Source organism: Poromitra crassiceps (assembly GCF_964638095.1).
Source record: "Poromitra crassiceps genome assembly, chromosome: 16".
In the NCBI taxonomy this organism is placed as follows: domain Eukaryota; kingdom Metazoa; phylum Chordata; class Actinopteri; order Beryciformes; family Melamphaidae; genus Poromitra; species Poromitra crassiceps.
Window position 1 is genome coordinate 28,628,181 of NC_139645.1, and position 24,488 is coordinate 28,652,668.

Here is a 24,488-nt window from a genome sequence, read left to right on the forward strand (position 1 = left end):
GTGTGATTTCTAAATGAAGACATTTTATAGGTTGGTGTGAAAATCAACAGCTCTGCATCCCAGGTGTTTATACTTTGTCTTTACAACAGTAAAAAGTTTGTGTTTCTTTGGTTAACACAGTAGTAAGTATTGATGCAGGTGCAGAATGAATAGATGCCAGCAATAACTGCTCAAAGACCTCAAAGAATCTACTGCATCTAATGTAAATATCAACCTATTGGCTGCAGCTTTTACAACCCCATACCGGCATGACTGTTTAAAGTGGCAAATAACCAAACTACAAGCAACATATATTTGAAATTTTAATAAAAGTTCTGACAATATGTAAACACTATGTAAAATGAAAATTGGATGTCCAAAAAGCGTAGTTCAAAGTTCAAAGATTTGTTCTAATCGGCATTGTAGCCTAAAAAAAAAGAAAAATGGATGCCCTTCTATGTCATGGATTGTTTGCTGGAAGCCATGGTATTGTCCATCAGGTGAAAGGTACATGGCTCTAATCGCCTGCAGAACACGCTGGCAAAACAATACGACGATGCCTCCCTCTCTCGCCATGTAGAACCCACTCGAGGAACTGTCGATAGGCTATCAGGCGACACTGTCTGCAAAAAAACAAAAAACAAACAAAGAAAAAACAATATTAGAACGGCAAGCCTATTTTCAGTGTAACGTTTGGCGTTTGACGTGACATATAAATGTTCTGCTAAATAGTATTATGCAAAAAAGATTGGTTATCATCATAATTTACTGCTAGCTATCAGGACTAACGTTACACAGACACCAAAACAGTATAGTATTAACTAATACACAGGACAAGATGTTACTATCCCTTGTGCCAAAATCTGAGGAAAAACACATTTAGAAACCCAATCCAGAATAAAACAAGCTAACAGGCTAACAAACTAATAAACAAGACACAAATCACCAGTTACCTACCCTAGCCAACAGCAGTATGAAGCATGTCATTGGGGTTTTCAAGTGGGCACCTTCCTTCACCGACGTTTCGTTAAGTTAGGCCCACGACACCTCAAGAAGGCTTAACGGTGTAATCCAGCGTCCTGGAAACACCCCCCTCCATGCTACCACCGCACAACTGCATATTACCTCACTATCTAAGCCTAGCTATCCAGGTTGGTTCGGTATGACATTCCTGACTACACCACCACTGTCAATGATTCAGCCCTGTTGATGCGGACCGTTAATCATGACCAACAACAAACAATCCCTAACTACACCACCACTGTCAATGATTCAGCCCTGTTGATGCGGACCGTTAATCATGACCAACAACAAACAATCAATCTGACCTTAGCGAGCTCCCCAGCTAGCATGTTTCCTCCTTATCCACAGCCATTCACTTGCTCGTTCTGCTGCCTGAGACATGTTGCTAACCGCAAGTTTCAGGCTCCGTCCCCGAATGCCCAACTCAGTTAACACATTGACTGCCAACGACGTGTTAACACGTTTTCAATATCCAGCTGTTGACTGCCAACGACGTGTTTACACGTCCAAAAAAAAAATCGATTTTTTTTTTTTGACGGTGGATCGTTGATCTGGCCCTTTTGCATCTCCTATTATAGTGTTAGAGCCGCCGGGCGTGTGCAATCCATTCCGCCGACCCACTGAGTGGAGACGGTGCTCAGACTATTGAGAGCCAAGCAAGCCAAGACAGCAGCATGGAAGCCATTATCATGAAAATGGATGGGGCGAAAACGCTTTCGCTTTCACCTGGGTCCTGGCTGTGGGGGATTGCAAACTTGCATGGTGGATTGCGGATGGAGCACACTTTGAGGCACGCAGCGTAAATATGACCAGAGTCGCAGGGGCTTCATCGGAGCTCTCGGCCAGGGCTCCGGGAGGCGGGCGAGTCCAGCCGGGCTTCCTCGGGGAGCGGCCAGGCACAGCCGCACAGCGGCAGCGGGGCAGTGAGACTGTGACAAGCTTGTGGTGCAGCAGGTCATTTTGCCTTGCAAAATAGCACCAAATTGGAAACAGCCATAAAAGGCTTTTAGAATGGGATTTTCAACCCATTCTTTTTTGTTTCTTTTTCGCTCTAATTTAGAGTAATTTAATTTCTATTCAGAAATTTATTTGAGAGGTCGAGAGTATGAGAAAGTGCATTTGCACAGGTAGGAAAGTGCTTGTGACATGGCGCTGCAGCCAAGAAGAACGCCCACGGAGGGAGGAGTTGAGCAGAGGGGAGTTTCCTGCTGTTATGGAGGAAATTACTGTTCAAAACTATTGTTTAGGTCTTACTGATGCCAAAAATGAATGGTTAAAGTGACTGTTCTATCGAATTTCACAAAAAGCCGTTTATCTCTGAATAATTTTTCTCACGCTGAAACCATGCTGTATTCAACTGCTAATGCTTACATAACTACTAACTCTACAAACTAACTCTTTTAGACAGAGAAAGCACACATTCTATTAGTTATTTTTAGATGATTGGTGTTCACGAAGTATTAACAGAAAAGAATCCTCGGCTGTTGTAAAATGAGCCTAGAATCCTCAAAAACCCCCCTGGCAGAACCTACCGACAGCATTGAAAAAAGGCTGGCAGTCAATGTGTTAATAAGGCAATAACGGACTTTGCCACAAAACCACGGCAGCCCACCTCTACAGGCCGCACTTGAGCCCTCCAACCTCGCTGCTCTGCCTCTGCTGCCATTTCAGCATACCTAGCTTTCTTGCGCTCATAAGCCTCCTCAACTCGATCTTCCCACGGGACTGTGAGTTCGATAAAATAAACTCTCTTCTCTACCTCAGACCACAGTAACAAGTCCGGACGTAGCCGGGTGCTAACTATATATGCTGGGATGACTAGCTGTTCATTCAAGTCAACCCTCATTTCCCAGGCTCCACCTACACTTAGCTGCCCTAACTTGTGCCTGACCTTAATTGGTCTAATCTATTCTCCCTCACGTACAAATTTGATCTGTCTAGTCTCTTTGCTAGCAACTAGAGAATTTACTTCTAGCCGCTTTTCCTCAACTGCAGCTGCCAAACATTTCAACACCTGGTTGTGACGCCAGGTGTATCGCCCCTGGGAGAGACTGACCTTACACCCTGACAGTATATGCCTCAGTGTACATACACTAGAACACAACGGGCAGGCACCATCCTCGCCCAACCACTGATTTAAGTTCTGGGGAGATGGCAGCACATCATAAGTAGCCCCTAGAATAAATCTAATTCTGCTGGCCTCCATGCTCCACAACTCTCTCCACTTCAACTTTCTCTTCTCTACACTCTCCCAGTTCACCCACTGTCCTTGCTTTGCCTGCGACACTGCCTTAGTACATCTTACTGCCTCCTCTTGCCTATGTACTTCTTCAACTACCATCTTCCTCTTTTCTATTACTGATGCCTTGTTCCACACAGGTTTCCTTATGCACAACCCTAAGCCTCCACGCCCATGCTGCACCTGACCTATGATATCCCTGTGTCTAAGAGCTGACTGTGCTTGCTGTACTGCCTCCTTTGGGTTCCACTTCCTCCCTGTTTTAACTGTGGGCGCTACACTCCTAACCACTGGATCCTTTGACTGAGTCAGACTCATTTCCAGTCTAACCTTAGCACACTTGAACTCCTCTGTCAGGCTAGATAATGGAAATTCCAATATGCCTTTCCCATATAAGGCTACACTGCTTAGGCAGCGTGGGACTCCGAGCCATTTTCTAATGAATGAGTTAATCATCCTTTCTAGCTTTTCTACCTTTGAAAGGGGAACCTCATACACTGTCAGTGGCCACATCAACCGAGGCAACAATCCAAACTGCAAACACCACAACTTTAACTTTCCTGGGAGCCCTGACTTGTCTATACTTGAAATACCTTGAATCATTTCCTGCCTCACCTCCTCAAACTGTCCCTTATCACTGAGACTTGCATCATACCATCTTCCCAAACTCTTGACTGGTTTCTCTAACACTGTAGGCACCACCTCATCATTTATAACAAACTTCTTACCTACTACCCTCCCTTTAATGATTGAAATACTCCTGGACTTACTTGGCTTCACTTTCATTCTAGCCCACTGCAGATTACTATTTAACTTATCCAACAATCTGCTAGTACATGGAGCGGTTGACGTCATAGTAACGCGTTGTTACACGTATCGTATCGCTATGAAAAACATCATCACATAATTATTTAATTTATTCCCAGACGCCACTCTTCTAAGACCAAAACAGTATAGTAATGTATTGTTACACGTTCTGCTATTATTACAATACTTACTCGATGCTGCTGGCCTTGGCTGTCTCTTCCAGTTTATTTTTGATCTCCTCAAAAAAGTATCTAAAACCCAACGATCCATGTGTGTGTGGTCCAAAACTTTGATGCAACCTTACACATCCCTCTCGTTCCTCGGCATATTCAGCGACTTCTCCAAGAAGAAATTGGCCTCTGTGAAATTCGCTGTAGCAGAGCGACTCCTCTTCTGTATCCATCGGAGCACATTTGCGGCCGCGGCACCATGCAGAAGTTGTCCCCGGCACGGGGAGGCTCTGTGCCGGGCTCTGGTTCGTCTCCGGTGGCCTGCTTAACTGCCTCTTCTTCTTCCATACAGCGCAATTCCTCTGCACTGTATTCTGGCTCATATAGCGTTAAGTAGCCCTGAATGTCAGAGTTTATTAGCACACTTTGGAAATCTTCTTCATCCATATCAAACTCTTCAATTTCATCAGGAATATTTCCTCCAGCCATGGTTCAGTCATAGTAGCTTTGCTTTAGCAGTGTGAGCTAAGTTAGCTAGCAGACCGATGCGGGCAGAAAAGATGGCTGACGGAGTGTTTTGATTTCAGAGCTGTGACGCCGCCCTCTCTGCGCGTGGAGGCGGGGCACACACACACAAAAGAGTTGTAGTTCTAATCTACAGCCCTTCTGCATGTATGATGCACCGCTCTGATGCGGTCGTGACATAAAACACGTCAGAGCGGTGCAGTGTGAATGTGAATGAAAAGGGAGTACAGCCAAGAGGGTTTACTGAGGGGAGGTAAAGGCTGCCCATCTACTCATACTACTGACATTGTAAGGATACAAATCTGGTTGAAAACCGGTAAAGCCATCCTTTAATGCAAGACAGACTCTTAATTACATTTTTCAACGCATCGCATAGTTTACATCAGAGATATATTTCAGAAAGCAATTCTCCACTCCATGAAAACACCTTCAATGCATAGCCTGTTTAAAACCATATGATTGTTTTAACCAGGCTAGATGTTCCAGGTAGCTTCTAAACAAGAGCTGCTCTGCGAGCGACACAGACGTAGCACTTGGGGCCTGGGTGGGTAAGGTCCATGTTGTGTCTGTGTACATACAGGCCATCCGAGTGATGTCTGGAAATCTTCAGGAGTTCACTGCTTGTGCCAATGCCATTGCTCAATCCTGAACTAGAGGAGTAGCATTTACTCTATTAGTTCAGGAGACTTTGAATATGTCTAAAGTGACTGTTTCTAGGATCAAATTAGTTGCCTTGTGGATACAGAAGCACTTCTTAACCCTCACTACTGTCCTCCAGATGCCAAGCCCAGCTTGGTGCTGCTGCTTGTCCCGAAAGGACACCGCCCCCCGCTGGCTGACATCAACCAAGATCAGACTCCAGGGCTGAGGAGTCTGGTGGAGCTCATGGAGAGCTGCTGGGGGCAGATACCCACTGAAAGGCCCTCCTCCCTCGGTGAGGAAGCCCCTTCCATGAGCCTGCTGGAACTGAAGAGCTAACCAGAGAATGGATTTGAGAAACAGAATAGAATTTTTATTTCCTTAGTAGAAAGACATTGTGCTATCTTTATGGCAGTGGTTCCCAAACTTAGGGTCGCGACCCTAAGTGGGGTCACCTGGAATTCAAATAGAGTCGCCTGAAAAAACAACAACTAAAAATTACACCACACAATTTTATATTACCGAAGATAATTACAGTCACTTGCAATTTTATATATATATTCGTTTTGAGTTTAAAGTGATAATCTCTAAGATTTCAGTTTTGTTCTCTTGGGTGACACCTATGGCGGTGGGTGGTAATTGCAGGAGAGATCCAAACAGTGTAATGTCACACAATGTCATGTCACTCTATACTGCAAAGGCTTCATCCAAATCGACATAGCCTCAATCAACATTGTGAGTGACTCTTTTTTTTAGATGAAAATCCTTTAGATTATGGTCTCTATCGTTGCATCGGCCTATGAACTGCGCCCAACGCCAGGCGCAGCGCAGATTAGTGGGCGTGGACCGACGCACTCAATATTTTGGTATCGGCGCTACACGCGGCCTTAGGCATTATAACCACGCTTTTAAGCGTAAAATTATGCACAATCTGCTCATTGGAGAAGTGCAGTAAACAAATCACAAGCTTCCCTTTTAAGCTCCAATTCCACGGAGTGATCTCATCCAGTCCGGTCAGAAAAGCCAAGCGCTCTGAGCTCCCCCCCTCCCTTTCATCCCCGTCTGTCTCTATATATAATATTCCATATCATTATGCTTCTCAAACCAATCTAACTGCAGTTTAAATACTGCAAGCATGTAAATACGCTACACTAATGCAAGATCAAAGTGAAAAGAATGTTCTAAACTCATTGGCTCGAAAAAATATAGCCTATCCCTATGTGGCGTATGTCATGATGACAGTGGCGGACTGCATAATCGGGCACGTCGGGCAAATGCCCGGTGGCCTGGCCTGGCCTGGCCTGCAAAAAAAAAAAAATTTTTTTTTTTTTTTTTTTTTGCAGGCCAGGCCAGGCCACTCACTGAACAGCAGGCCAGGCGCCGCCTACTGGTTTACTAGTGGTTTTATTACTTTATTCAGGTTTAAAGTGGGTGCATCTCATTGTAACATTGGACTTGGCCCAAATTGGGCTTCAAACGGCCCAAATTGGGCTATAAACGGCCCACATCGGGCTTCAAACAGCCCAAATCTGGCTTTAAACGACCCAAATCTGGCTTCAAACGGCCCAAATTGGGCTTCAAACAGCCCAAATTGAGCTTCAAACGCCCCAAATTTTTCGCCGCCGCCCTTCGGACGCCGGCATGCGCGTCGGCCCGTATCGGCCTGGCCTGCTTGGTATCTAATGCCCGGCCTGAATTATGATCCCAGTCCGCCCCTGCATGATGAGATTAGATTGGTGAAACTTTGTCCAGATTAGAATGATATCGTTTTCTCTCGCTACCTTTTCTTCTCCAGTGCTGCAGATGATGCACATAAATATAGCCTACATTATGTAAAGTCATTGCATAAATGTGTTTTTATTGTAAAAGTAAATGTGAAGTAAGCCAAGTCTTATTGGAGCGGAGCGGACATCACAGTAGAACCGTGTTACGGCTGTCTCTCATCTCAATCACGTTATATCTGCGAGGGATATATATACCACCTAGGGTACATATATGTTTCACATAGTGTTTGGATTTCTATGTTTTATTTTGGCCAATATTGAAATGTTAGAGAATTGCATGTTGTGTGAACAGAAACATTATTTCTATCTACCACTTTAGGCAATTTAGGCTGATTTGGTTGATATTTATTCTCGAAATGTATTAGCCTCAATGCATGCTGGGAGATTTCACATGTGGCTCAACAGCCTCTGAATGACAGGGGCTCAAAACTACCATATAACAACGTTTTTTCCATTGGTCTTTGTGCCTGTCTGATGTGCGAGAGAGAGGGAGTGAGAGCGAGAGAGAGGGGGAGAGAACAGCCTCTGAATGACAGGGGCTCAAAACTACGATATAACTACTTTTTTTCCATCGCGCAAGAGAGAGGGAGAGAGAGAGAGAGAGAAGGGGGGAGAGAGTGTGAGGGCAGAGGAGAGCTGTGTGTAAATACGCACAATATCCATGGCGCACTGAATAAGGCCTGGTTTTGAAAAGCGCTAAGCGCTAAATTAACGCCAGGGGGGAAGATACACCCATTCTGGCCTATTCCGGCACTGCGCCACGCCTCTTTGGCGTAAAGCGCATTTCGGGGCATAAAACCATGTTGCTATCTTCCCGAGGCAGGCGCAAGGCACGTTTTTTTGCATTTAACACATTCAGTGCCAAGGACGTCTGTGGACGTCCTAAAAAAAAGTAACGAGGAGTGCCAAGGACGTCTGTGGACGTCCTAAAATCATAATTCATATTATTCCATAATTCTGCTGTTTAAGGTCGTACCTAGCCAGTGAGCATGAATCCCTTCAAGGGATCACACGGCGCCACCTTAAACATCGTCACAGGAGCTGCTCCACCCACCTCAGATCCTTTACTTTGTACAGGAGACAGCGGAGAAAGTGGAAACCGATGCATGCTTTCTGCCAGAGCCGTATATATTGCTCTGTCTACAGCGGAGAGTGGGCTCGGCTGCATCCGCGCTGACAACTGAGCTCTTATGCTTCTATCTATCTCCACACGATTTCCTAGAAAGCCAGCATCCGAAGCCGAACGGCCATGCCTTTTCGTTCAGTCGCGTTTGCCAGCGCGCATCATTTCCTTGATGGGCGCTGGGATCTGTCCGGGGCAAAAACGAGAAAACAAACTCTGTGCGTGTGGGAGGAGCCCGCAGCTCAGAGGTGGAGAGGGGAGAGGGGGGAGAGGGGGGAGGGGGGGGGGGGGGGGAGAGGGGTGTGTGACACACAGGCTGCACAGAAACCACACCACACGCCACCACATCAGAAAACACCAGCCAGAGTCAGTGAATGTGCTCGAAATTAGAGTGCAAAAGGTATTCATAAAAGGGCCTATATCTTGGAAAGTAAAAAAAAACGACAGAAAACCCTTGAAAGTGCACTTTTTTGAGAGGCTGTAATTTCATAATGGAACTGTCTAGAAACAAAATTTCTTCTTTGGAAGAAGCAGGAGTGTTCAATGTTTCATTAAAGTCCAGCCCCGTTAATATAGCCATAATAGAAAAAATTCTATAGCTGTTTTCAACTGAATGGAAGTGAATCTGGCACAGGCTCCAGACAATTTTACTGAAGCGCTGTGGCACTCAATGTGTTAACGCCAGTTTTTGCGCCTAAGGCCTGTGGGAAGATAGGGCCCTACAACTTTAAATCAGGATTCTGAGAATAAAGTCAGAATTCTGAGATTAAAGACAGAATCCAATTTTACTGTCAGAATTTTGAGAAAAAAAGTCAGAATTTTTAGATTAACTCATTGAGTGCCAGCCACTTTTGGAAAACGGATGCTCCCAGTGCCAGCCCTTTCAGAGCGTTTTCAGTGATTTCTCGAGGCCCACAGAATATTGTGTGATATTACTATGTAAACACTGAACACGCACAAAGAACGATGAGACTCTATTGTATCATCAGCAAAAAAGAAGTTTATTGATATCATTTTCCGTTCTTTAGTTATCAGCCGGAGAAGATAGGTTGTTTTCACCAAAAACAGACGTTTCAAATTAGAAGCTGAGATAATGAGCCTTTTGTGAAATGAAGCATTTCAAGCACATCACTGACTCTGAAGCTAATATTTTCTGATGTAGTGACGTGGTGTAGTTGTGTGGTGCCCTGCGTGCCCCACCCCCCTCAACCGCAAACTCCTCCTCCGTGTCTCTGGTGGCTCTGCTCGAATCTCTGCTACCTGCGTCAGGCGACAAATCTCTGCATGGAGCTGGGATCCCCACACCAACACACAGCTTGCATGCCAGAGCTGGGAGAAACTCACCCCCACACCAACACACAGCCTGCATGCCGGCGGAGCTGGGAGAAACTCATCCCCACACTAACACACAGCCTAACACGCACCCAGCGTCTATTTTCGGAGTGCTCCGTTTTTGTGCGCCGGCTCCCAGCGCGATACCGAAAAGCCAAACCGGACTGCTGAGAATGGTTTGGCCCTTCGGCGTCGGGTGCTGCTTTTCTGGCGGCTAATCGTGTGGAGAAACTATGCAGCAGAGACAGAGGGGCTCAGTTGTGGGAGCGGATTGACTGCTGTTCGCAGCTAACGTTAGCTCCAGCCAGAGCAATCTATACGGCTCTGGCTCCAGCATCGGTTTCCGTTTCATCACGGGGCTTCTGCTGTTTTTCCTCACCTTTCTCTAATCTGGAGAGCACTGTCGCCACCTAATGGGTCCGTAAAATAGCTTCTACACCTTCAACATCCACCATATTTGTACAGGAGATGCATCAGGCTTTGATCCACGTCCCACCGTCAAAAAACGCAATTGACGTCTTTAGACGTCATTGCCACTCTACGTTACTATTTGAATTGACGTCTTTAGACGTCATTGGCACTCAATGAGTTAAAGTCAGAATTCTGCAAGGAAAAAGAAACATTATGTGACATCACTGACGATGTCACTGATGATATTATCAATGTTCTACCGGAATTTGAAATGTCTCAGGTCCCTTGATTTTTGTGACGTCAAAATAGGGTCACAAGCCAAAAAAGTTTGGGAATTATTACTGGATATTATTATTATTATTGCTTTGAATAATTCCCCCCCCCCGATTTTTTATCCCATTTTTATCCCCCATTAGTGCTAACGTAATTTCTTTATCCTGGTTGCTACTCCACCCTCGGAGAGCCGAAACTGGCTCCATGCTTCCTCCGAGACATGGGCAGTTAGCCAGCCGCTTCTTTTCACCTGACGGAGGAAGCTTCACCGGTAGGACATAGCACATGGGAGGTTCACGCTATTCCAATCAGTTCCCCTCCCTCTGAACAGGCGCCCTTAACGACCAGAGTAATAGCAACCAGGATTTAGCATGTTTTTGTGAAGGGGGTTCCTATATGAAGGAAACCCCTGGGAGGCACGGGGAGAACATGCAAACTCCACACAGAAAGGCCCTTTTGACGACCCCACCCGGCACGCATTCCTTCAGCGCTCACATCGTCCCAGGTGGGAATCGAACCCAGGACCTTCGAGCTGTGAGGCGATAGCACTTACCACTACACCACCGTACCTCCCCTGCTTTGAATAATTATTGGATTATGGTGATGTCCTATACATGCATGCTTCACCTTCCACACTGAAGCTGCTTGATGCGTATTTCACAGTGCTCTGTGTTTTATTACTGGTGAGGTTTCACACTCATCATTGTGTTTTATATGAAAAAGTGGGTTGGCCTCCTCTTACCGTTAGAAGAGATCACCATTGTATTTTATTTATTTATAAGGCCTTGTGCTTCCATTGTATTTGAATTGACTTTTAAATGTCAGTGCTTGAGGATATCAGACACATTAGATTTGTCATTCCACATATGAATACTGAGTCAGGAAAGACCGCGTTCACTTTTATGCTCCTGATAGATGGAACCAGCATCAGGACTCACTCAAACTGGACCGACTGTTCTACATAGAGACGCTACTTGAGGATGTATTGCATAGGAATTGCACCTGTTTTTCGTTGGCGGCATCTGTGATTTTCATGTGATTTTTATTGTTTTATATGTAGCGTCATTTTGTAAGTGTTGTATTTCTCATGGGCGTCCTTGAAAAAAGAGAGCTTGCTCACAAATTAATGGGCCCTGTATAAAGAATGGTTAAATAAATACAAAGTAAATAAATAGAATAGAATAGGCAGCCTCTGCTTGCATAAATTGATCAAAACTACTGATATATTTTTACAGACTGTAAAACGAAGAAAATGAATAACATTGTAATACTGACTTAAAGGCCGGCTTTACCGTGGGGAATATGAATATATATTAATTCTTAAAAAATCTTTGTGAACAAGCAATTTCAAAAATTTCAACGGATTCGAAATTTAAGATTTTTTAAGAATTAATATATATTCATATTCCCCCACGGTAAAGCCGGCCTTTAAAGCGATTTAGCTGTAAGCTGCTTTTTACTGGCTATCTACTTTTATAAACCGAATCAGAACAGGTTTGAGAATTAGCAGGACATTAAGAACAAAATTCAGAATTATTGTCAGAAGAATCCAAAATGTGGTGCTTGGTATGAAATCTTCTCTCTTGCTCTGTTGTTTGCAGACTGCACAGATGTGACAGAGGAGCTCTTTAAGAAGGCCAAGCCAGGAATTAACAACGCCGTCCATCAAGTGCTGACAAGACTGGTAATGATCCACTCAAAATGCTGCTTTGAATATTCCTCTTCAACAGAAATATTCAACATGACGTCTTTCAAGAGTCATTTTCAAGATTCATGATTCATTTGAATATAGTGATTAATCAGATTTGACTTAGTGCAAGTGTAGAAGAAGATGGAGCAAAACAGAAAACAATCTCAAATTATATATTATATATTATAAAGTGGAAAATAAAAGTAATTTAAAGTGACAATGGGGGTGGGGGGGGGGGAGGATAGTACTGTGTCCATGTGAAATGTCCATGTACAATTTCTGCCAACTCTCTCTCCTTTCTCTCTCTCTCTCCCCCTCTTTCCAGGACCAGGGAGAAGGAGGAGGAGGAGAAGAAGAAAGGATAACAGAGCAGGGTACCATGGTCCAGACCCCTCAGCCTTCATCAGGTCAGCTCTTAATTTCCATCAATGTCATTCCATTCAAAAATTCTTCCATTATCATTTATCATGAGCGGTTTTATCCACTTTTTCTTCACCCCGCCCCCCTTAAAAGGATAATCTCTAAGATTTCAGTTTTGTTCTCTTGGGTGACACCTATGGCGGTTTGTGGTAATTGCAGGTGAGATCCAAACAGTGTAATGTCACACACAATGGCTGGGTTTCCCAAAAGCTTCTTAGCGCTAAGAAGCTTCTTTAACCCTTCTTAAGGCCCCCTTAGGATAGCCTGGGTAAACCCATCCCCCACGTGACCTGCTCTCAGACCTGCTCTCAGTCACTAGGAGAAGCAAACGCGTTTCCCAATTGCTTCTTAGCCTAAGATGATCTTTCGTTACGAAGGCATGCGTTTCCCAAAAGTTTCTTAGCGCTAAGAAGCTTCTTTGACCCTTCTTAAGGCTCCCGTAAGAAGCCAACGAAGCCAACGCGTTTCCCGATTGCTTCTTAACCTAAAATTATCTTCCGTTAAGAAGGCTGCGTTTCCCAAAAGCTTCTTAGCGCTAAGCTGATCTTTCGTTAAGAAGGTTTTGTAAGAAGGGTCTGGGGCATTCTTAACACCTTCTTAATGACGAAACACTGGCAGATCCAGCCGCGTCAGACAAAAGGAGATACTTGTTCTCTTGGGTGACACCCAAGAGAACTGTTCCTCTTGTGTTTTTCCCTTTTTCCTTTCTTTCATGCACCCTTTAGTGTTTAAAATTGGGGAACACTTGAAAATCTCCCCTGTATGTGTATGGTTACTTGTGTTTTAAATGTTTTACCGTAGGCTATATTCCTCTAATCAGAATGGATTCCTTTTATAATAAGAATGTTGTGGATTTATATAGCACCTTTCACAGAACCCAAGGTCACTTAAATTCTGTAGTGTTTCTCGCAATTTTGTTGTATGCTGTGTATATAAAGCTATTTGAACTGCAGAACATGTCTGAAATAAATAATGTTTAATAGAAGAAGTTCTTGTTTAACATGACCACGATTAGGTTATTAACAGTGTTTTTTTTGATGAAAATCCTTTAGATTATAACTTTAAATCAGGATTCTGAGAATAAAGTCAGAATTCTGAGATTAAAGGCAGAATTCAACGTTACTGTCAGAATTTTGAGAAAAAAAGTCTGATTTTTTTTCGGGATGTACGTGTCACTGTGTGCCTTATTGTTAATGTTTTTGTAGTGTACTGTACTGTGTATGTATGCTGCTGGTCTGTGTCCAAGACAAATTTCTCCCTTGGGAGACAAAATAAAGTAACCTTGAACCTTGAACCTTGAAGTGTTTCTCAACCACTGGGTCGTGGCCCACTGGTGGGCTCAGAGTGCCATCTAGTGGGCCGCAGAGGACCTCTCCCATCGAGATAGTGGACAGCTCCAGTTAAGATGCTTCTTAAGAGCCTTCTTTAGCGATGTATTAAGAAGGCTGTTAAGAAGGCATTTGGGAAACACTTCTTTGGAGCCTTCTTAACTCCTTAAGAAGCTTCTTAACTCTTAAGAAGCTTCTTTGTTGGGAAACTCAGCCAATGTCACTCTATACTGCAAAGGCTTCATCCAAATAGACATAGCCTCAATCAACATTGTGTGACTCTTTTTTTTTTTTTTGATGAAAATCCTTTAGATTATAACTTTAAATCAGGATTCTGAGAATAAAGTCAGAATTCTGAGATTAAAGGCAGAATTCAACGTTACTGTCAGAATTTTGAGGAAAAAAAGTCAGATTTTTTTTTTTTTAAATCAGAATTTTTAGATTAAAGTAAGAATTCTCAGATTAAAGTCAGAATTCTGCGGGGAAAAAGAAACATTATGTGACATCACTGACGATGTCACTGATGATATTATCAATGTTCTACCGGAATTTGAAATGTCTCAGGTCCCTAGATTTTTGTGATGTCAAAATAGGGTCACAAGCGCAAAAAGTTTGGGAATTATTACTGGATATTATTATTATTATTGGTTTGAATAATTAGTGGATTATGGTGATGTCCTATACATGCATGCTTCACCTTCCACACTGAAGCTGCTTGATGCAGTATTTCACAGTGCTCTGTGTTTTATTACTGGTGAGGTTTCATACTCATCATTGTGTTTTACATGAAAAAGTGGGTTGGCCTCCTCTTACCGTTAGAAGAGATCACCATTGTATTTTATTTATTTATAAGGCCTTGTGTGGCAAGCTTCCATTGTATTTGAATTGACTTTTAAATGTCAGTGCTTCAGGATATATCAGACACATTAGATTTGTCATTCCACATATGAATACTGAGTCAGGAAAGACCACGTTCACTTTTATGCTCCTGATAGATGGAACCAGCATCAGGACTCACTCAAACTGGACCGACTGGGGCGGTACGGTAGTGCAGTGGTAAGGGCTGTCGCCTCACAACTCGAAGGTCCTGGGTTCGATTCCCACCTGGGACGCTGTGAACGCTGAAGGAATGCGTGCCCGTCCGCATGTCCTCGAGTGCCCACTGCCCAGGTGGGGTCGTCAAAAGGGCCTTTCTGTGTGGAGTTTGCATGTTCTCCCCGTGCCTCCCGGGGGTTTCCTTCATGTAGGAACCCCTTAACCAAAACATGCAATATCCTGGTCGCTGAAGTGGTGCCTCCTCTGGTCGTTCGGGACGCCTGTTCAGAGGGAGGGGAACTCGTTGGAATAACCCTAACCCTAACCAGGATAAATATAAATTTGCACTAATGGGGGATAAAAATGTGATAAAAAAAATCGGGGGGGGGGAATGGACCGACTGCTCTACATAGAGACGTCCTCTTATTTGTCGGCATCTGTGATTTTCGTGTGATTTTTATTGTTTTATATGTAGCGTAATTTTGTAATTGTTGTATATGTTCTTCTCATGGGCGTCCTTGAAAAAAAGAGCTTGCTCACAAATTAATGGGCCCTGTATAAAGAACCGTTAAATAAATACAAAGTAAATAAATTAAATAGAATAGGCAGCCTCTGCTTGCATAAATTGATCAAAACTACTGATATATTTTACAGACTGTAAAACGAAGAAAATGAATAACATTGTAATACTGACTTAAAGCGATTTAGCTGTAAGCTGCTTTTTACTGGCTATCTACTTTTATAAACCGAATCAGAACAGGTTTGAGAATTAGCAGGACATTAAAGTCGAACTGAACCCATTCGTCCGTTTCAGACTGAAAACATAATTTGTCTGAGATGACAAGTTGAGAGGCGGGTCATTATCAGGTCGATGGTTTGATTTGACAATTCTGTCGACTGGCTTTGGCATTGGTCAATCATGGCGTGTTCCACCCCCAAATCCAGTGGGATTCAACGTGTTGTCGTGCTATGCGAGTGGGATCCGCGGAGTACCAGGCAACCAGCTGCTTTGTGCGGAGCGAGCGGACAATCCGATGCATGGGTGCTGCCCGCCCGCCTGAAATCTCCGAGGGGCGACCCCTGACAACCACGCGCCTTTTAGCTATTTCTGTAAATACGATATCCCTGGAATGCGCGTTTTAACGAGCCAGTTACATTTCTTTGCATTCTTAGAGATTATACTTCTTGTTTTTTGTTCATGTTTCTAACAATTGGTGAAGTTAGTAGTTAGTTTATGGGATAGGAATTCTGCCAGATGACAGGCACTAGGCGCCATTTTCTACTTCATTTGGAAGACAAAATTATCCTGAAATGAAGATTTGATTGACAGCTGCATGTCGTGATATGATTGGTTGAAATACGGTAGAAATTTGATAGTACTAGGTGACGTCAGCAAACTGTACATTACTGTTATCAATGAAATCTTGAAAAAGGAACTTTTGATGTAAAAAAGTGTGAAAAACTAAAGAAATTCTATTTGTGTGATTTTTTTGACATACATTATTAAATAGGTGCACTGCATACCCAGGTATTTGAACTACCGTAAAAGAAAAGAAAAGTAATTTTTGGGTTCAGCTCGACTTTAAGAACAAAATTCAGAATTATTGTTAGAAGAATCCAAAATGTGGCGCTTGGTACAGTATGTAATCTTCTTCTCTTGCTCTGTTGTTTGCAGACTGCACAGATGTGACAGAGGAGCTCTTTAAGAAGGCCACACCAGGAGTTAGCAAAGCCGTCCATGAAGTGCTGACAAGACTGGTAATGATCCACTCAAAATGCTGCTTTGAATATTTCTCTTCAACAGAAATATTCAACATGACGTCTTTCAAGAGTCGTTTTCAAGATTCGTGATTCATTTGAATATAGTGAGGAATCAGATTTGACTTAGTGCAAGTATGCAGTGTAGAAGAAGATGGAGCAAAACAGAAAACAATCTCAAATTATATATTATATATATTATAAAGTGGAAAATAAAAGTCCTTTAAAGTGACAATGGGGGGGGGGGGAAGATAGTACTGTGTCCATGTGAAATGTCCATGCACAATTTCTGCCAACTCTCTCTCTCTCCCTCTTTCCAGGACCAGGGAGAAGGAGGAGGAGGAGAAGAAGAAAGGACAACAGAGCAGGGTACCATGGTCCAGACCGCTCAGCCTTCATCAGGTCAGCTCTTAATTTCCATCAATGTCATTCCATTCAAAAATTCTTCCATTATCATTTATCATGAGCAGTTTTTATCCACTTTTTCTTCACCCCTCCCCCCTTAAAAGTAGTAGTAGAGAAGTAAAAAACAATAACATACACATAGAAATAGAATGTCATTCCGAAATGCTCAATATTAATAATATATTAATATATATTAACCCATTGATACCTGATGCAGCATTTGTGTGTGTATCCCTTTAAGACGCGGTCTTAAAGAGATACACACACAAATGAGGGATATACACGCAAATGCTGCATCAGGTATCAATGGGTTTATATATATATTAATATGAATAATATAATATTAATATACGCTCGATTCCTAGGCTCGCCCGCCCTGCTGGCCCTGCAGCTCGTTGAGCTGGCCCTGCAGCTCGCATATGCAGCTCGGACGCTGCACGGCCTCACATGCAGCTTGGCTGCCGCGTGGCCTCGCCTGCCCTATTGGCACATGCACATGGGTGTGGGTGTGTGTGTGTGATGTCATCACATCATTAGGTAATTAGGGCAATCACCTAATTAAAAAATCCGGATCCGCTTTCTCAGACAGCTCCGTAAACTCAACGTCTCCCGTCCGGTCCTGACCCAGTCTCTCATCATCCATCTCTGTGTGGTTGGGCTCTGTCTCTGCCCTGTGTGTGTGTGTGTGTGTGTGTGTGTGTGTGTGTGTGTTTGTTTAGTTTAGTTTATTTGTTTAGCACAAATTTAGGTACAAATCTGTGCAAGGTGGGAACGAAGCCTTTGCAGGCTTGTACAGAGTTCCACACCTACTCATATCAATTTTGTGACATGCAGGCTAAACTCTCAACAAAAAAACACAAAAAGAAAAACTACATGTTAAATCAGCAAAGCAGCAAAAATAAGGTCATTTGCATCTGAAGCAAAAACATGAAGGCTAAGAGGAAAACAAAGTCTGTTAGAGAAAAGTTGTCAAAATGTGTCAGAGAAGGATGAGTACAGGGATCAGGAGGACAGTAGATGTTTCTTCAGGTGCTTTTTGAAAGCAGAATAAGAGGACATTGATCTTAGCGGTAGGCTTAATTCACTCCAAAGCTTAGGACCTCTAAAAGTCATGTTGAATTGGTGCCTTGAAGTCCGTGTGCGCGGTAAGAGTAGATTGTTGTTGCTGTGTCTTGTTTGATATGAATGGACATTTGTGGTGGGAATGAACAAATACTGAAGGGTGACTGCATGGAATATCATGTTTCCTATACAGTATATAAACTTGTGTAAGAATAAGCATGTTTGAAAAACATTCACTTTGTCAATGGGTAATATATTATATTTTTTAAAGAGGGGTGCCGAAGGAGCGTATCTATTAGAATGAGATATAAATCTTAGATATTTCTTCTGTATGATGCATAATTTGTTGAGATATGTAGGATAAGTTGCCGCCGTTGTGTGTGTGTGTGTGTGTGTGTGTGTGTGTGTGTGTGTGTGTGTGTGTGTGTGTGGGGCGTGTGTGTGTGTGTGTGTGTGTGTGTGTGTGTGTGGCGTGTGGTTGGGCTCTGTCTCTGACCTTGCTAAGGGCAGACTGCAGCGTATTGTGCGCACAGCAGAGAAGCTGACAGGACAACAGCAACTGTCACTGAGTGAACTGTATGATGCCAGGGTCAGGAAGCGGGCAGGGAGGATCCTCTCTGACCCTTCTCATCCTGGTAACTGTTTGTTTAGGAAACTTCCATCAGGAAGGCGGTTCTGTGCCATCAAGATCAGAACCACACGCCACCTAAACAGCTTCTTCCCGAGGGCTGTCTCTCTCCTCAACAAGCCCACTCACTTCTGAGGTCATGAGACCCCCCCCCCCACCCCCCTGGCCTTCCAGTCACCCTTTAGAGCACTTTATCTTACTATTTTAATCCATGCGTTTCTATAATTAAAGTTTTTATCTTAGTTTCTAGTGATTTTATTGTTTTTATGAATGCTTTTATGAGTGCATAGCTGTAACCTGACGCTGCCAGATGGACGCTTTAGCTCCACATTACGTTTCACTAAACCAGTCGATCTGGGAATGCAGTAACCTGACCCGCTGACGGAGGCGGGCACTTTTGCCAAGTTACTTGGCAGGTGATTGGATGACCCATCTGTCTATCACCGCTGGTGCGTGTTAACTTCAACCAATCAGATCGCCATGCCTCTGACGTCACGTTTGCGACCGGAGGAAGGTGCCTGTCTATCATTGATTGAGTCCTCACCGTCCTTATCGTCGTAAAGTCTCCTTCAAAGCATGACGTTAGATTATAACGAACTAGTTGTGTGGCTTAGCCTTCCCAAATGTTGAGGGTCGTTTTTTAGAATTTAATACATAGAATTGGGAACGTTACATTCAATTTCATTCAGACTGCCTGTCACTTCCGCGGTGGCAGCCATGTTGACGAGTGAAAAGAACTATAAAGACCATGTACCCACTACTTGCCCAGACTAAGGCTGCCGCTGATTCGTCGAGCCGGCATGGTTCGGCCAATCATCTTAACTGCCTGTGCATGACAAGATGGATTACGTCGAGAGAATCTCTTTTGATCTCGCGAGGTTATCCATCTTGCAAGCAAGGTTAGCATAGCTGCACTTTTTAGTCAAAACTAATGGTTGTGGTAACCAACTATGCTCCTTCATGTCCTCAGTGTCTTGTCTTCACTGTCGTATACGCATGTCTGTTTATTGTATCTTGTCGAGTGTGCTGATTCACCAGAATGAATTCCTGTGTGTCCTTGCGATGCATTTGGCAATAAAGTGTTTCTGATTCTGATTCTGTCTGTGTGTGTGTGTGTGTGTGTGTGTGTGTGTGTGTGTGTGTGTGTGTGTGTGTGTGTGTGTGTGTGTGTGTGTGTGTGTTGTTTGTGTGTAAAGGTGTTCGGGAAGAGGAGAAGCAGACCAAACCTAAGACGTAAGATGACCATCTCTAACTGTCCATGACATCATTACAGCTCAGCAGTGACATCATCAGCTCAGCAGTGACATCATTACAGCAGCATTATTATGAGTCAAAGCTCTGTCTCTATGATTTTAAAACAGTTTATATTATCCAGCTCTCCTAAAAAGAGGTATCAAGTCAGAATTTGGCCCTTCCAGTGTTGTGCAAGTTCACACAAGAGCTAGCTCAAAGTTCAGCTCACGCAGATTAAAATGAACTAGTTCATGTTCATAGTTCACAATTTTGAACTTTGAACTAAGTTCACAGTCCTGAAAAATGAGCAGTTCAGTTCATGAGCAGTTCAGTTTAGTGTTTTTTTTCTCCCTTAAGGGATTTCAAAATAAAACTCTCATTGTAACGTTAATCTTAATATTAAATTTGAGTAATGCTTTGCAGCCACAGTTTCACTCCATGTAATCTTCACATCAGTATTTTGATGCAAGATTTGTTGTTTCGTTCATTGAAATACCTTGTTTCTCCAAAGGTGAGAATTTGAATACCTTTATTCTGAAAGTGAATTGCTTTATTCTGAAGTTTGCCCGCCAGCCCCCACAAAAGTGTACGCTTGTGGGAGGGCTTGATGTTTGTTCCTTGCTGCAGCAGACTCAGATATGACGTTGAATCTCTGCGCTCTGCATACTACATACATGAGTCTGTGCCACTTCACAGCCACTGCTGGTTTTTGAAGGCGGGTTGAAATTGAATGAGTGACAGGTCGTAGCACCGATGAGAGAGCGGTTCGTAAAATGGGCTGCGCCTCCCGTGTCATCTGATCGCAAAGTCATTACTGATTGGGGAGGACTGAATCCATCACTGGCATTTGACTGGCCAAGTGAACGGTTCCCTCCCATAACCAGCCCTCTGAGGGAAAGTGTCCCAGACCCAGAGAGAGCTCTGCAGCATGCAGTAACATAGTGTATCAGACCCAGAGAGAGATCTGCAGCATGCAGTAGTGTATCAGACCCAGAGAGAGATCTGCAGCATGCAGTAACATAGTGTATCAGACCCAGAGAGAGATCTGCAGCATGCAGTAGTGTATCAGACCCAGAGAGAGCTCTGCAGCATGCAGTAACATAGTGTATCAGACCCAGAGAGAGATCTGCAGCATGCAGTAACATAGTGTATCAGACCCAGAGAGAGATCTGCAGCATGCAGTAACGTAGTGTATACGACCCAGAGAGAGATCTGCAGCATGCAGTAACATAGTCTATCAGACCCAGAGAGAGATCTGCAGCATGCAGTAACATACTGTATCAGACCCAGAGAGAGATCTGCAGCATGCAGTAACATACTGTATCAGACCCAGAGAGAGATCTGCAGCATGCAGTAACATAGTGTATCAGACCCAGAGAGAGATCTGCAGCATGCAGTAACATAGTGTATCAGACCCAGAGAGAGATCATTTGTGTAATATATAATGTACATTCATGGATTTGCAAAAGTCTGCGTTCAGCTCACTGTTCACCAGAATATGATGCACAACACTGGGCCCTTCATTCTTTGTTGGTTTAGCTACTTTCAAAACATCACATCCAACAATCAGAGCTGGCTTTCCTGAGAACAATGTAATAAGGACAATCAGGTTTTAAGGTTATGAAGATTATTTATTTCCTTTATAAAGACAGTAATTATTATTATTATTATTATTCTAAAGACAGTATGCTATGCTGCTCTGACTTTATGTAACCCCACAGTGTGGACCGTGGAGTGCGGACCATGAAACCAGATCTGAGGAAGCGTAAGTGTGTATTAAGTTTTATATCCATGAAAACAAAGCAGCACACATTCTGTTTCTATGCATGTTTGTGTGTTTGTGTGTGTGTGTGTGCGCACTTGTGTGTTTCTGTGTGTGTGTGTGGGGGGGTGTGTGTTGTGTGTGTATGTGGGTGTGTTTCTGTGTGTGTGTGTGTGTGTGTGTGTGTGTGTGTGTGTGTGTGTGTGTGTGAGAGAGAGAGAGTGAGTTCATGTCTTTAGTAAAGTGTTAGTCTGCTTGTGTTGCTTTGTAATGGTCATTTTTATAGAAGTCATATTCATACTGGTTCAAATATAAATATAGTCTTTTCTAACTTTGCTGAGCTTTTGTGTGTGAAAGAAACTAAACAGCAGCAGCATAAAGACGCAGGTCTCAAATATAAACAGGTTGAATTCAGTGATTGAAGCAAATAAAAGGCTATTCATTGAAGTTTGATGGTAAATCAGACAATAAACACAACAGATGTGTTAGATGAGAAGCTGCTGTTGTATTGAGTCTTGTTGTCTCATCAGATGCCTGTGATCTCACACTGGATCCAAACACAGCATGGAGACGCCTCCTCCTGTCTGAAGACAACAGAAAGGTGACGAGGGTGGAAGAGGAGCAGCCATATCCTGATCACCCAGAGAGATTTGACAGCTGGGAACAGCTGCTGTGTAGAGATGGTTTGACTGGTCGCTGTTACTGGGAGCTGGAGAGGAAAGGAGGGGTTAATATAGGAGTGACTTACAGAGGAATCAGCAGGAGAGGAGGGGGTCTTGACTGTGTGCTTGGAGGGAATGAAAAGTCCTGGAGTCTGTGGTGCTATGATGATCATTACACTGCCGGGCACAATAACAGAGCCACAGTCATACCTCTCCCCTCCTCCTGTGTCTCTAACAGAGTCGCAGTGTATCTTGACTGGCCTGCTGGCTCTCTGTCCTTCTACAACGTTTCCTCTGACAAACTGATTCACCTCCACACTTTCCACTCCTCATTCAATGAACCACTTTACCCTGGGTTCTGGCTGTTTCCTGATGCCTCAGTGTCTCTTCTCTGTGTCTGATAGAGTGAGAGAGAAACACACTCTGACCAAACACAGCTGCTGACATGATGCTTCACTCTGTACAGGATCACACACACACACACACACACACACACACACACACACACACACACACACACACACACACACACACACACACACACACACACACACACACACACACACAGCTCTGTATGTCTCACTCTTTTCTCTTCTCTTCACTTGTTCTCTCTCTAGTGTGTGTGCGCGCGCGCGTGCGCAGCTTGTGGCATACTCTTCGCTTGCCTGACTGCAGCTGCGGTCGACTTGAGCGGTCCTCCAGAGCAGCGCTGCGCGCGCTCTCTCTCTCCCTTTCTCTCTCTCTCTCTCTCTCCCTCCCTCTCTCCCTCTCTCTCCCTCCCTCTCTCTCTCTCTCCCTCCCTCTCTCTCTCTCTCTCTCCCTCCCTCCCTCTCTCCCTCTCTCCCTCTCTCTCTCTCTCTCCCTCCCTCCCTCTCTCTCTCTCTCTCTCCCTCCCTCCCTCTCTCCCTGTCTCTCTCCCTCTCTCTCTCTCTCTCTCTCCCTCCCTCTCTCTCTCTCTCTCTCTCTCTCTCCCTCCCTCCCTCTCTCCCTCTCTCCCTCTCTCTCTCCCTCTCTCCCTCTCTCTCCCTCTCTCTCTCTCTCTCTCTCTCTCTCTCTCTCTCTCGTGTATAAAGGACAGCGAGTGCAAGGAAAATCCCACCACAATTGTGATGAAGGGAAATGTTTTCAGGATACAGATCCATGTTGAATGTGCCTCCATGTGTTCCTGCGAGAGGACTTCAGTCTGTCCTGTACTTCTGCAGCCTGTTGCACCAGCTGAACCTATCTCTCTCTTAAGTTGGGGTGTAAAGTCCACACTAACTGCTACGTTCAAACTAGCTTACGTTTCAACTTACGCACAGCTGCTGCTGATTAGATGATCAGTCTAACCAAACAGCCACATCCCGATCTCACTGTACTAATCAAACTCCACTCCAAAGATACAACGTGAGTCCAGTGCAACTCCGTTGAAGTGGAAAGTTACGAGTGAAGTTTATTTAATTTATTATGGTTATGCTCAAAATAGTTATTAAGTATGTCTATGGAAGTATATGAATCTGAGTTGTTTGATGACCTGCTTTATAATATTCTTATTTGATTTAATATTTGAATCTATCATGAATGTGAGCTGATTAGGTGTATAGGATCTGATCACAGGATTTTTTTTTAACTTGTGACATGAATGTAAAAAAAAAAGTGCTGTGAATGTTTTGTTTTGATTCGTTTTTATGTAGTTTATCTTGAAGAAATCTCATGTAAATCTGTATGATGGTGATGGTTTATAGGCTACAATGTATGGCCTGTAATGTACTGTAAGAGTGACACAAAAACGTAAATTAAAAAATAAAAAATAAAAATCCCCCTACAACGTGCTGCTGTGTTTCATCTGACAGCCAGGGCCTTCAGCTTGAAACAAGTGAGGAAAAAAGTGATTTGCCAGTTGACGGCCCCAGGGGGCGCTGCTGAGTGCTGAGGACAGAGAGAGAGAGAGAAGAGGGAGAGACAGACTTGTACTGTCCAGAAATATTCTGTGCTGAATGTATTATGCACTTTGTTTCATTTCATTTGACTTTTTCTATCTCATTTAGTTTTCCAGACCCCTGAAAAGTGTTTTGGCAAATTTTGGAGTTGATCAGAGCAACGGTGCGCCTTGCAACTCCAGACAAACAGACAGTTCTTCTCCAATTACAGTATTATATTATTTTGTTCTATCCACTCCCAGGAGAGTGCCATATAGGGAAACGAGACGGCAAAAAAACTG

At 43.7% G+C, this 24,488-nt stretch overlaps 2 protein-coding genes across 3 annotated transcripts in view; both read left to right on the plus strand.

Annotated features, from left to right (window-relative positions):
• Positions 1 to 12,082, plus strand: part of LOC310791130 (receptor-interacting serine/threonine-protein kinase 3-like) — a gene marked incomplete at its 3' end in the record, with an annotated part of 34,855 nt that extends 22,773 nt beyond the window's left edge. The window contains exons 7-8 of the mRNA XM_083652829.1: positions 5,522 to 5,677; positions 11,907 to 12,082. Coding sequence (XP_083508955.1) covers positions 5,522 to 5,677; positions 11,907 to 12,082 — 332 coding nt within the window. The remainder of the gene's footprint in view (positions 1 to 5,521; positions 5,678 to 11,906) is intronic.
• The window catches only part of LOC310791301 (receptor-interacting serine/threonine-protein kinase 3-like), a 93,929-nt gene extending 69,848 nt beyond the window's left edge, over positions 1 to 24,081 (plus strand). The window contains exons 9-12 of one of the 2 annotated variants that reach the window (XM_083652988.1): positions 12,321 to 12,402; positions 19,828 to 19,864; positions 21,586 to 21,629; positions 22,157 to 24,081. In XM_083652988.1, coding sequence (XP_083509114.1) covers positions 12,321 to 12,402; positions 19,828 to 19,864; positions 21,586 to 21,629; positions 22,157 to 22,689 — 696 coding nt within the window. In that variant the 3' untranslated portion in view covers positions 22,690 to 24,081. Of the gene's footprint in view, positions 1 to 12,320; positions 12,403 to 19,827; positions 19,865 to 21,585; positions 21,634 to 22,156 lie in introns of both variants that reach the window. The other variant, XM_083652989.1, reaches the window with a different exon arrangement.
• The last annotated feature ends 407 nt before the right edge of the window (positions 24,082 to 24,488 follow it).